We start from the raw sequence: 14,610 nt of genomic DNA on the forward strand, positions 1-14,610 counted from the left end.
TCATAAAGAAATGGCTTCAAGTGAACACACATCTCTGGCTAAAATGATTCATGTGCCAACAGTGCACTTGGTTCAGAGACAGCTGCTGTCTACACAGCTCTTTCATGTTCAGCAGTGGAATTCTTGCTGCTACATCATTATGATATTGCAGGACCTGAAAAAGCAGTGAATGAATGCTGAAGCAGGTATGCAGTTTGTCATTTTTGCTGAATTCTGCTAACTAAGAACTGGAGTGAGGGGCAATGGTGGAGGGGGTGGGGGTGGTGGAAGAAAAAAGTAAGTGTTTCAATTGGTACAGTCTAGTGTGTAAATAAGAAAGAATTATAGAATAAGACTTCTGTAGCTCATTGATGATATTACAAGAGTTGGCAGTCTTTATGCCTAAAGGTAGATATACTATATTCCCTTAAGTCAAACACTCATGTATACAGATATATGCTCTGTCATTGACCAATTGACCATCAGTTGGATTGCCCAAGCTCCTGGTGTCATAGAACCATTGTAGACCATTGTTATGTATGAAATGTTTTGTTCTCATTCTGACAAAAATCAAACTCTAATCATATGCCAAAGCAACAAAAATTTTACATTTATTTACTAATTACATTTAACCCATGTAGTTCTTGCATCAGATCTCGCTGGACATTTGATTCATAGTGCCTGGCAGTCATGCCCATAAGAACATGTCATTCATGTGCTTGTATCCAAGTGAAGTAGTCTGTTAGTTTCATTGTCAGGTCATGAACAATAAGATATACATTTTGTTTCACTCTCAGTTTTTAAATACATTTTATAAAATTTTTAATTTATTTACTACAGTGATACATTTAATTTGTTGTGTGAAATGTGCATCTTCAATATAGTTCATTAAACTAATATTTTTCAGTAATGCTTCATTTTTATTACACCTAATCACAAAAATTATACAATTTCCTAAATTTGATGATATTGTCATAAAAAGCTTTCAGAAGGATAGGTTCATGGGAGGAGAAGGGGGCACAGCCTTCACAGTTCTGCCTGTAATTTCCAATACTGATTGCCTATTGAAGTTGCGGGGTCCAAACGATATGTATTGAACATATGATTGTAAGTCGATCATGTGACTCGGGTGGCAGGCGTTATGCATATGTTTAGGGTGGTCACTACAGCAACGACAAAAGAAGAGCATTACAAAAATACTTGTAATTATAAAGGAGACGACTTACCTTACTCGTCGTCAGTGATGTTGTCAAGCTGAAGTCTTATTAGCTTGGAAAGCAGTGTTCATTTTTATATCTTCCAAAGGTTGTAAAATGATAGTGTATAAAGAAATTAAATAGAAGTCATTGTTTCTCCTGTCCTCTGTAATCATGCACTTTTTTTCAATTTGAGTTTTAATTTTAATTTTATCAGGAAATTATCTTCACTGACAATTTTGTATCACCATGACAATTAATGTTCTTTTAGAGTTAACATTTCTATCGCATTTGTTCCTACTGAAAAATAACTGTATTATTGTATCTGTTGCAATAGACTATAGAGGTTAACGGCTTAACTCTAGTTTATATTAGAAACCAAGCATAACTGTTTCATAACTGTTTTTGAAAATTTGTGAAAGTAATCTTGCTCATATTCCATCTGTCTGTTTCGGAGAATGTGTTTCTAGATTTTATTTTTTTCTACAATAAACTGAATAAATTCTTAGAATATGTTTCTTTTAAACTTTCAATGATACCATCTATTAAGCCTGGAAAATACTGTCTTTAAATAGCAGGAAATCTAGTTCTCTTTATGTAAGGACTATATAATACTATTTATTTAATAAAAGTTATAGGAAAAAAATAATAAATTTAGGTACATTTACTTTTGTATGTAGCACACACAAATGTACAGATTCTCATACCATGAATGAATATACCACAAGTTTTATGCAATTATTCTTTCTAATGGATATTGTTTACTATTGTTATATGTAAACTGATACTTTTCAAAGGTTTCCACAATGGATGATTGGCGGTTAGCAGTAATTGATATTGAGAAAACTGTTCTCATTGATCTACTTGCTGCAGAGCCTGCACACCTAGGTGCAGGGATTGGTGCTGATCTCACACTGGAAGAAACACATGGAAAAGTTGTGTATTTTGTAGCTCCTGAACGCTATTTGGGCAATAAGTTGACAGCCTATGGGGGAGCTCTCAACTACTCTATATATTATACAACAGGACTGTCAGGTAAGCTTTGGCTTTTCAGTGTTTATCGTCTATGTGATATCTGTCAATAACAAACTAAAAGAGCTTTAAAATGCAGATTAAACAATGATATATCATTGTTAATTTTCTGTCAGCTTCCAGTGTGCCACTTATGGGATTTGTATTTGTTAGCCATTTAATTATGGAAATATTTTGATGTGGGAAAACTGAGTAGTATAAGGTGAGTGCTTGTAATTTGCACAATAGCACTTTATGGATGATGGTTAAACTTCACCTGCTGAAAATTTTGTAACATCCAGTTATTACTGCAACTCATGGGGAATAAAGTCTTTAATAATTTGTAATATTTGGTTACAAATTTAAGATCACATTTTAGCAATACATTTTTCACACATCACATAAAACAAACTATGAATTTTTCACTTATTGGCTACAGTCTCTAATATTTTAGAGGGACTTTGATACAACAGGATAACTTTTCAGCCATGACCTCATCATTGACAGTACATTAAAACTTAATCTTGCTTTCTTTCCTTCTGGGGTGTGTTAACCTCATGAGTCTTCCAATAAAATTGACTCTTGTTGCATAACATTGTTCTCTCAAAGTAAATATTTTTAGTATAGGATGTGCTAATGGTGAGCCCTATATTGCAAAAAGTAAAAAAAATTGATGAATTATGTAACAGCCTAAATCATAAAAGTAAATCGTGTTTCTCACACTAAGTTGGACTGTTTTTTGTGGTGGAGTAGTAGAAATATTAACTGTCCTAAAGGAAAATTCAGAGGAGAAACTAGTAAATTATGAAACAGAATTGCTGGCCACAATTTAACTTCAGGAGGTGAAATGTTTAGTACTGCTCAAAGACACACGTAAAAGTACTTCAGGTGGGCCCCTCTCATCCGGGGCTCTTGAGTGACCTGCCTTTCCTTTTTAACCTTCCCCAACATATCCCTTCTCCTCCTTGAGGAAGGAACATAACTTCCAAAAGCTAGGATAGTGTGTCACTTTTATTTTTATATGCGTCTACCTGTAGTACTAACATTTCATCTCCTAAAGGTAAGTACTGGCAAGCAAAATGTGAGCAAAAGCGACTTCTTTGTCTAATTGTGTTGGTGTGGTAAAGAAATTATGATGCAAACATACACATGTATGACCTATCAGTAATAAATGACCTTCCCAACATAGCGTGCCCAACAAGACAAGGAAAAGAAACACATACTCTCTTTCCCTTGGATGGCACTTAACAAGATGGAACATTGTTAAAGATGTTACTGGTATTTGGGATGGGTACTGAAATATCTACCTGGCCATGCTGTATTAGGTTTTCTATGATTTCTCAGAATTCTTTAAGGCAGGTGTCATTATGATTCTTTTGAAATGAACATAGCTGATTTCCGTCCCCTATCTGATCTTGTTCTTCATCTTTAATGATCTGATCATTGATGAGATGTTAAACCCTAATGTTCCTTCCTTATTGGATGGAGCTGATGAGCTCAGCCTGTGAATAACTCTTCACAATACTGTGTCCATCAAACTAGCTGTTGGATTGCCACATGTAAAGAAAGAGACAGATAAGAAAAATATGTTAAAAAGTAAAGAACTCAATTGTTGTGAGGAAAATTAAAATAGAAAAGGTTGCAATAAATTTCTATATTTTGAACAAAGTTATCTTGAGATCGCTGTCAGTATGGGTTGCATATTAACTCTTTTGAAAATATAAACTGGGTGAGGAGTATGTCATCCATGCAGCTTGTATACCCAGCAGTAATTCAGTTATTGTGTACTACCGGCACATGTATTCATGTGTTGGCAGAAATTCAATGTCATTGAGAATCATCTGAGTGAGTGAAAACAAAGGAACTTCTCATTAAAGAAGTTTCATTTTACTTATAAATACAATGTAAATTCTATAAAACTGATAGACAACAGTGACAAACTGAGAACACAAAGTGCATGTGGGGTAATAGAAACAGGAGTAAATATTCATTTTAAAGATTTCAGGAAGATCAGAAGCAATATAAAACTTGGCTTTGTTGAGATCAAACACATACTAGTATGCAGATGTGGTAATGGTGCATTTTGACAGAACTATAACACTGGTGCTCCTGTACAGTATCACTAAGGTCATTTCCATTAATTTTATGTCATTGAAACGTATAATCAGGCTGTTGTTAAGGCATCTGGATCCATTTTGTTGGCTTCCAATTTCAAAACTGAATTGATCTATTTTTGTACAATTCATATATTCTTTTTTATTGTGCAATGAGGTAATTATTTGTCATCATTAACTTGTGAAATATTAAATTTGAGGATGTATTATACAACAATTTTCTTATTTTACTGAATATCAGGCCATCCTATTTGGATCTTGATTTCTATGTCTGTTTCTAGGTCATAAATTATCAAACAGTCAAGAAATTAATACATTGGTACTGGCTACATTTTGCCAATTTTACTAGTTTCAAAGTGACTTAGACGCATAACATTAATTTTGATTGTGAAATTACCTGTAAGACGAAAATTGTATGTTGTACAAGCACCCAGACTTGCTCTTACCGACTGAATTGTCAAGACATCGCTCACATGTCCTCACAACTTCACTTCTCCCAGTGCCTCTCTTGTACTTTCCAGACTTCATAGAAGCCATCCAGCATTTCTTGTTGTACCAGAACTTCTGGAAAAAGAGTGTCATACAGAAATGGCATTGCTACAGTCTAGTGGTTGCTTTTAGAATGAACTTTTCAGCAGTGTGTGTGCAACCCCTCCTAGAATATTGCTCAAGTGTGTGGGATGCTTACCACATAGGACTAACAGGGGATACTGAAGGTATACAGAGAAGGGCAGCATGAATGGTCACAGATTTGTCTGACCCATGAGTGAGTGTCACAGAGATGCTGAAGAAACTGAACTGGCATATTCCTAAAAGTAGAAGTAAACTAACCTGTGAATGCCTACTTACAAAGTTTCAAGAATCAGCTTTAAATGTTAACTTCAGGATAATACCACAACCCACTATGTATTGCTCCCATAGAAATCGTGAGGACAAGATAAGATTAATTACAGGGTGCACAGAGGGATTTAAACAACTGTCCCTCTCATGCTCCAAATGTGCATGGAATGTGAAAAATCCCTAATAACTGGTACAATGGAATGTGCCCTTTGCCATGCACCTCACAGTTGTGTGCAGAGTGTAGTTGTAGATTTAGATCTAGATATAGTAGATTAAAATATTTACTTGTAATTCTGTGGGTTTTTATAGGCTGTGCTAATTTTCTAACCACCTCTGGACTTATGGATGTGTTCTGTTTACTTTACTAGGAAGTGCTGAGAGTGGTGCTGATGTGATTCTGCACAGTGGTGATACTTACTTACTGTTTTATTCTTTGGAGCAGCCAGCTGCAACCATTACTTTTAAGGGCTCAGTTGATATTTTGGAGAGCAACTTTTTGCTTCCAAGTGGACTTTCTGCAACAAGAGAGCAAATCATGCAGGTTTTGCAGAATCTGCAAGGAGTTTATATCAGAGCCACTTATTGGAAAGAAAGTGTGACTAGCAGGTAATCAAAAAAAATATTTAGTGTAACATTACCTTGATAGTTGTCAGTTAAAGCTTTCAGCCACTGTCTGACATAAGGAAAGAGCAGATTCACTGTAGATTACATTGGGTTTAGAAACAAGAATGAGAGTTTCTCTCTTCCTAGTATGTAGTTCATTACAGCTTGAGAAAATGTGTATTACACTCAACAATACCTCATTTATTCATTTACATATCATATAAAAATTGCTTTTGTTATATTTTTAATCTTTTTAGTTAGTCTTTGATGGTCTTTACACTGATCAGAGTAACAAAATGACTAACAGCTAATTGTTTGCAGGACAGCTTCTGTAGCAACACTCAACTATTCAATGAGTTTGACTGCATCTTTTGTTCTATTAACTGTTGTCATATCATTCTGCTTCCATAAATCATGGTTACCACAGTCAGATGAGAATTGTGGTTGCTAATGTAATTTTTGTTATGGACTTTCATTGTGTGATTTTTATCTCTGTGCTAAAATTATTTTATGCAACAGAATATCTCAAGTTGGAAGCAGCAGTGAGCAGAATAACACTAAGGCTATGACTTTCCTGCAAGGCAAAACCGGTAGTATTAATACAGAACTTGTGAACGTATCTCTTACAAAACCACGTAAGTGTTGCTGCCTCAGCCATTTTGTTTGTGGGGGCAAAAGCAAACTGACAGTATGCCCTCTTCCATGCCTAACTGTCAAACACTTTGTTATTCAGATCCAGGTATAGAAACTTGTAGTCTGAAATTAAATTACACTGTAATAGATAAAAGGCTTTATCGAGCATTACACACAGAGAATGAAAGCAGTCAGTCACTACACAAAGAAATCTGTAGCCATTATTCTATTTAAAGTAATGGTAGCTTGAAAATAACAATGAATAATACACACATACAATGGATGAGAGGAATGTACAAATTTAATTTACAGAATATGAACAACACATGGGGTGTAGTTACGTGGCATAGATACAAATTGCTACAAATTATTAACAGATGTCCTTTGAAGTCAAATTTTTGGAGAGATGCTCTTGTTTTCAGGACCTAATACAAGTATCTGAGACTATTTCTTGCTGCCTTACTGAATGAGTAATACTGTGTTGTTAATAATGGGATGATGTGTTCAGAGAAATAGAACTAGATTAGTAAATATCTCATTAAATGGATAAGTAAGATTCAAATAATATCATGTTAATGCTGGAATGTAAGTTACACATAAAAACATTTTGAGCTTAGAGTTTTATAACTTCTGATTAGTGACAAGTCACTTTTTCATCAGTGCCGTAGGAGAAGCCAATAATTGTTATGTACTGTAGATTCCATTTTGGAAGATTGATGTTGACATAATACTTTATTCTTTGGAAGCAGAGCACTGATAAAAATAGCGATTGGTGAAGTGCACTTTCTTAATCAGGGTTCTCATTCCAGATAACATCCTCATTTCTTTTCTCGCAAATGTGAATATCATTAGTTGGTACTGAAAAATCCTGGTGTGACACCAGGATGCAGATACATTTGCAGAGATTGTTGAATAGCAGTGTTAGGATTTTAAATTCTTTTAGTAATTAAATATTATTAAATATAAAATATTATAGTAGGCATGGGTATAAAAAATGATATATATGAAATTTTAGTGTTTATAGGAGACAAACAAAGCACTTCTTTTATGTGACAAAAATGTCACAGGTGTGCACTGCTTCCCCACTAGGTCTCCATGAATGTTTTGACACTAGTGCTTTTTAGAGGCAGCATTCAAAATTCTGTGAAATGAGTATTGTTTTAGAGCTATTGCTATAATATGGATTTCTTTTTGTGAGAGGAGAGGAAGCATTTGGTGTACAAGTCGCTGATAGACACTCCTGAAGAGCTAGTTGCCTGTTTGACTGAAGCTGCAGCCATTATTTGTGAACCTCCTGGTTGTTTTGAAGAAGTTAGTCAGTCAGTCACACACAGAAGCCAGCTATGCATTAATGTAAATGAATGATATTTTCATGAACATCTCACGACAGTTTGAACACAGTCTCTGAACTTAACTAGTGTTAAAACTTCAATGGATCCCTAACGGGGAAATGGTGTAGCTGTATCATTTTTGCCACATAAAGGAAGTGTTTCTTTTTATGTCCTCTAAACATTCTTAATATTTTTATACACTTTTCTTATGCACTGAAAATGTTGTCATCTCTAGGCGCATAGGCATAGTTACACCTGCAAGTATATCTTGTTGCTGCATCACAGCATCCTCTAATGTAGTAAATATAATATTATCCCTTCTCCTACCTCTCTCTCTCTCTCTCTCTCTATCACACACACACACACACACACACACACACACACACAAAAGTGAAATTTGTAATTTGTGACTGGATTGAGGATTTTTTGATAGAGAGGATGCAGGTAGCTACCTTGGATAGAGAATCATCAACAGATGAAGTAACTTTGAGTGTGTCCCAGGGAAGTGTGTTGGTACACTTGCTTTTCATGTTTATATTATTGACCTTGAACCTTGAGGACAATATTAATAGTACCTTCAGAGTTTTTGCAGATGCAGTTATTTGTAATGAAGTACTATCTGAAAGAAGCTGCACAAATATTGAGTCAGAACTTGATAAGATTTCAAAGTGGTGCAAAGATTGGCATCTTGCTTTAAATATTCAGAAATCTAAAATTGTACTCTTCACAAAATGAAAAAAAAAAAAAAAATAGCATTATGTGATTTAATATCAGTGAGTCACAGTCAGAATTGGTCAACCCATATTGTCTAGGGATATGAAATAGAATGATCACATAGTTTCAGTTGTAGGCAAAGCATGTGGCAGACTGCGATTCATTGGTAGAATCTGAGCAAGCGCAATCCATCTACAAAGAATGCTGCACACAAAATGTTTCTGTAACCCAACTTAGAATATTGCTCAGCAGTGTGGGATGCATACCAAAGAGGACTAAAGGGGATATTGAACGGATACTTCCTGCAAAGAAGGGCAGCACGTGGCTCATGTCACGAAAATGCTGAAAGAACTGAACTGATATATGCTTAAAGATAGATACAAACTATCCCATGAAAATCTACTTAGAAAATTTCTTGACCTTATTTTAACAGATGACTCTAGGAATATCTTAAAACGTCCTATGACTCCCTTATGGACTGCAAAGACAAGATTAGACTGGCTACAGCATACACAAAGTATTTAAGTAATCTTCCTTCCCGTGATCCATACATGAATTAGTGAAAGCTCTAATAACTGGTATAATTGGGCATGCCCTCTGCCATCCTTTTTGCAGTGGTTTGCAGAGTATAGGTGCACAGTATGCTCAAGAGGATTTCGTAGAGAAAATAAATTCAGGAAACAAACTATTTAGGAGAAAATTTAAATGAAAGACTTAATTGGCAAATCTCCATAATTGTACTGTATTTTCTTATACATATTACACAATTTTAGTCTTTGCATAAATAATAAAACACAGATGTACAAATTACATAGTCTCAAATGTATTTGGTTAAAATGAAAGAAATGAAAAGCAATAAGAAGTCTTGATCCATGATGTTCTTGGTGTAATACTTGGCTGCATATCCCTTTGCATGCATTACTGCAGCACATCTGGATATCATAGAATGCATGAATTTGACCAGTCACACCTGAGGAGTTTTCTTCTATTGCTCATATAATTCTTTGTAGAAAGCCTCCTTGTTGGTGCAGTTTTGTTGGTGAACACATCTATCCAGTATGTTCAGAAGATAATTTGTGATGTTTCAAATCTATACTTCGGCATTTAAATACTTTTACTTTGTGGTGCTTCAGAACTGTCTTCACATGGCTAGAAGTGTGCTTCAGATAATTGTCATGCTGGAATTGCCAATTATGAGGCATATTTAGTCTTCCGTGAGGTATCATATGATCCATTAATATTTCACCATACTTCGCAGTATTGATCGCCCCAAGAATTTTAATGAGAAGACCTATACCACTTTGTGAGAAACAGTCCCACACCATGGTATTACCTCCACTGTACATCATGGTGGGTACTTGGTACTTTCTGTCATTCCTCTTGTTTTTTGACCATCAAACATGCCGTATACTGTCTAAGAAGGAGAGATTAAACTTGCTTTATCACTCCATAGAATTTGTAACCAGTCTTCAGTGGTCCATGATGCATAATTCTTATCAAACTGTAGTCTGGCTTTCCTATTTTTCACACTTATCACAGATTTTTGTGAAGGTTGATTGCCATTCAGATCTATTGCTGTGTAGCAACATTTGGCTGTCGAAACATGGACCTTCACCCCGCATTTTACCTATACATCATCACATATTTTCCAGGCTGATGTTTTGAGTTCTGCCATTGATTGGCAATCACTTCATGAATTGTTCTTCATTGTCCCTCTTTTTTCTGAAGCTGGGCACAGACACTCGCAAGCTTTTGCGAGATGCCAAACACCTTCACAGTGAAGGACTGACTTAGGCCTTGACTCACTGCTGTTAAGTCATCTGAAATTAACTGAATATTCTTTAGTTGTAGGAACTGCTGTAAGTTGCTAAAGACACAACTTCTCTCGGTGCTTGCTCTATGTACATCAAGGATTTGATATAACCCTGTCTCATTCCTTTCTCATGTCTACCACTTTCATGTCCTTTAACTCTTATAACTGCAGTCTGATGGATGGACAAGTTTTTGGTAATTTTTCACTACCTGTATTTTATCCCCGTTACCTTCAGAATTTCAAATACTCGAAGAGTCAGTCAGTAACGCCGAAAGCTTTCTTTAAACATGTAAATGCTATTAATGTAGGTTTGCCTTTCTTCAGTCTATCTTTGAAGATAAGTCATGGGTCAATGTGGCTTTGCTGGATCCTTCATTTCTCCAGAACCCAAAGTGCTCTTCCCTAAGGTAAGCTGGTACCAGTTTTTCAAATCACCTGTAAATAATTAGTGTCAATATTTTGCAAACATGCCCTATTAAATGGGTAGTTTGGTAATATCCACACCTGTCAGCAGGGCAACACTTCAATGTTGTGTAATAGACTGATATATGGGTTATCTTACATTTATAGATAAAGTTTTGGCAATTGAGGTCGCACACAGATTTAATTTGAAGAATTCAGAAGTGCTGGAGGAATAACTGTGACACCGATTTGGCCAACCACTAGGAGAGGAAGGAAGCAGTAAGCAGGAAGCTGATTTTGTCATGCTACCAACTGTAGGAATGTAAATGTGTACTTTGAATTTTGATGAATGTGTACCACATTTAAACTGCAGCTAGTGTGAATTCATTTGTTATCATAATTGAAATTTCTTTAAAATAGGACAAATACTCAGCAGCAGCATACATTACTACAGGAGGCAAATTAATGCTAAAGCTGCTTCTGTATTACATCACTGATAGTTTTCTAGTTTGACTACAATGTTAACACAAAATGGTATGATTTGTGCTGATTCAGCTGAAGGGAGCTGAGAGGACAACATGCTGTTTCTTTCAGTTTGCTTATATTGTTCGTGCTGTAAGAACTGTAAACTGTAGCAGTTGATAATGGATGCAAATTACAGTTGTGACTCTGTTGAGAAAAATGTTTGCGGCTCACTATTGGTCCATGCAGACAATACAATTCCAATTTTAAGTGATTCATGGGGCAAAGGCAACAAACAACTGTGCACTTGGAAGAAAATTTGGTGACAAGCAAATGTTGGCAGATGATGTCAGATAAGGAATAAATTAAATGATGCCATTCCTATGTGCTGAAATTTCAGGGGTTGAAAGCAGGTAATGTTTTGTGAATTGGAGCACCAGGTTTTTAAGTAAGTGCAAGAGAAACACAATGAAATCTTTCCAGTTACTTGAGAAATTGCCTGAATGATGGCATTAGAGATAAAGAGGAGTTTTCCAACTGCATATGTCACATAATTCAAAGCAAGTACTGGCTGATGTATGAGGATGATGAAGAGGGTGGGGTTTTGTTGTGACACAGAATAAAGCAAACTCAGGGACTCCGTGCATTGTATGACAAAAAACAATGTATCTATCAGCATCATATAATCAATCTAATGAAACAGGATGACTGGTTGGTAGGTAATATGAGAAATGTTGATCAGACACCTGTTAATTTGATATGTTGTCAAATGTTGCTATCGATGTGGAGAGCATTAAGAATGTTCCTGTAATAAGTCCCAGTAATGAGGCCAGAATAACAGCAAAACTGATTGTACTATCAGATGAAAGAAAACTCTCCCCATATTTGATTCATCTTTAGACGCCAAGAAAATGGATGGATGACAAAGGACCTGATTGGTTGAAGATTGCTTGGAACAGAAATTTTGGCTCTTTGCTTAACAGAAGGAAAATATTGGTAATGGATTCTATCAGGGGATATCTCACTCTAGAAGTTAAGAATCTAATAGCAAAGAACAATACAACCTGGTAATAATTCATTGCAGCATGACCTCACAACTTTGAGTCATGAAAATAGACCTTTTAAGGTTTGCCTTTGACAGCTTTACAGTGAGTGACTTCACCAAGGAGACCATTCCCTCATTCCATGAGGGAAGTTAAAGAAACACTCGACATCCGAGCTGGGCCAGTGGATCCTTTGCAACTGAGGAGGAATTTCAAGTGAATCTATTATGGAAGGTTTAAAAGAGTGCTGCAAATCCAGTGTTATGGATGGTTCAGAATATGATGTGCTATTGTAGGAGTGTTGAAAAGGAAGAAAAGCCAGTTGGCTTACAAATGAAGATGATGGTACCAGTGATGATGATAATCATGATTAAAACTAGTTTTACCACATACAGCTATCTTAGACAGTAAAAAAGTGAAGATAAAAAGTAATGTAAAAGATCTTTTTTTGTTTATTTTATTTTGAATTATATTATCAAAATGGTGTAAGTTTAGAGTAAGCTTGATGTTAATTTTTTTAGTCTGATACTTTATATCAGCCAAACAGTTTGCAGTTTTAATTACCCATAATTTGTTAAAAATAAAAATTTCCCAAGCAACCTCTTTAAAAGAAAAGGGGGAGATGTTGTCTTTTAGCAAGGTAAATGTAGTAGCTATCCCAATCCATCTGCTGAATAATTTCAGTTGATTTTCTTTGTTACAGGCTTTCATTTTGGTATCTGTCATTTTGATGTTTGCGTAATGATTTAGAAGGGGATCTGTAGTTTGAGCTTCCTAATTGAAACAATTTCAAGAAAATAAATTTAGAATTTCCACCTTTACTCTGTCATTCACACTTTTGATGCCAGTATGGTCACTGCGTGTGTGGACAGATGATTTTGGTCCATTCACTGATTTAACTAAGGCCAAAACTTTTGGGGATTTACTGTCAGAACAGTATAAATATTCTTAGTTCTGAATTCATTTAAAGCTTCGCACATGATCTTTCTTCTACTAATTTTGGGTCAAATCAGTTTTAGTTTTTCTATGAGGCTGGCCTTTGGTGGGGCTTTCCCATCCTTCACAACTTTACTCAGTACATACTTATCTAGGAAATACTGCACAGTAGTCTTGAACTTTGTCCATTTATACTCATCATTTTCAGTGTCTGAGATGATTGTTGACTGTTCAAATGATCTGAAATTTGTTTGTTGTCGCTTTTATTAAGCAGAAATACTTTCCCACCTCACATTACATTCCTATTGGCACCTGCAGTCAGTGATGCTGTTGTGGGAAATTTCTTTCTCCCTAACCATGTGCACAGGGCTCTGTGGTACACTAGTACCAATGGGAGTTGGTGAAAAATAAAGTGAACTTGATGTGAAAGTACACTTGATTTTTTTGTTCTTTTATTGGAACAGGACACAATTACATAAAATTGACATGGAATGGTAACACCATAAAATCACATAGCGATAAATGATCACACTGAGAATAATTACTATAACACACAGTAGCCTCAAAGTACTGAATATTTCAGTGAGTGGCAAGTAATAATTTATAAATGTTGAAAATTATATCCATCTGTTCCATACCTAGCAGATAGAAGAAAAGGAAACTTGCGAGCATGCACATGGTAGACTATGGCAATCAGGTAACATACAGCACACTATCTGCTGTGATACAATAATTACTGAAAATTCCGTGATGCGGGAGTAGCCTACCATTCCTGTGAAATGGCTGGGGATAGCGTGAAAACATCAGACTAAAATTGCTCATATGAACAAAATTCTAATGTTCAGTCATTGGTGCTCAGCAAGGTTTTTTGCAGATGTTCGCAAACATTGCTCAGCTGCACAGTGCTATACCGTCTCATCAGCATCATCTTCTCTGGAATCATACATGTCCAAAACACCATCACTGCAACATCCTGTCAAGTTCCATCTTCACGACCACACAGCATGAAAGACACTCACTATATAACACTAACTCGCTTGGTCATGCATATCGTCATTAGGCATCCATGTGGGAAATGGTGGTCAGGGAGCTCTTTTTGTTACATGCTTCTCTCCAGAAAAAACCCTGGGGCTGCTGCAAGGTAGCCATAGTGAAGAGAGATTCCACTATCCCAGTCCGCTTTCCTCATGGCGAGTCAGCTTAATCTGCTGTTGTCATCTGCTGAAGCAGATGAGTATCAACTGTGCATGCTGTGTAGCATGTCACTACACTGTAATTGGCGTATGATCACTGATTCCCTGCCCTGTAGTAACTGAATACAAAAATTGGAGTCTGTTTCCAGCCAATAGATCGTAAATGTTACACTCATTAATCAGTTCTCTGATTAAGTGCTCAAGGCAATTTTTGAGAGGGCACTTCAAACAATTTCACATGATTCCCTGTCCATACTACCCACCCCAATCCCTTGAATCTTCTAGTCTGGTAAGCTGAAATCTCCCATTCATACTATAACACAACCAGAAAATTTTCTTT

General features: G+C 35.9%; 1 protein-coding gene across 1 annotated transcript in view; it reads left to right on the plus strand.

The window, feature by feature from the left end:
- LOC124614059 (laminin subunit alpha) overlaps positions 1 to 14,610 on the plus strand; it is a 402,758-nt gene that overhangs the window by 221,454 nt on the left and 166,694 nt on the right. The window contains exons 26-27 of the mRNA XM_047142894.1: positions 1,973 to 2,210; positions 5,509 to 5,746. Of these exons, the coding sequence (XP_046998850.1) occupies positions 1,973 to 2,210; positions 5,509 to 5,746 (476 nt within the window). The remainder of the gene's footprint in view (positions 1 to 1,972; positions 2,211 to 5,508; positions 5,747 to 14,610) is intronic.

Source organism: Schistocerca americana, chromosome 4 (genome assembly GCF_021461395.2).
Source record: "Schistocerca americana isolate TAMUIC-IGC-003095 chromosome 4, iqSchAmer2.1, whole genome shotgun sequence".
NCBI classification, from domain to species: Eukaryota; Metazoa; Arthropoda; class Insecta; order Orthoptera; family Acrididae; genus Schistocerca; species Schistocerca americana.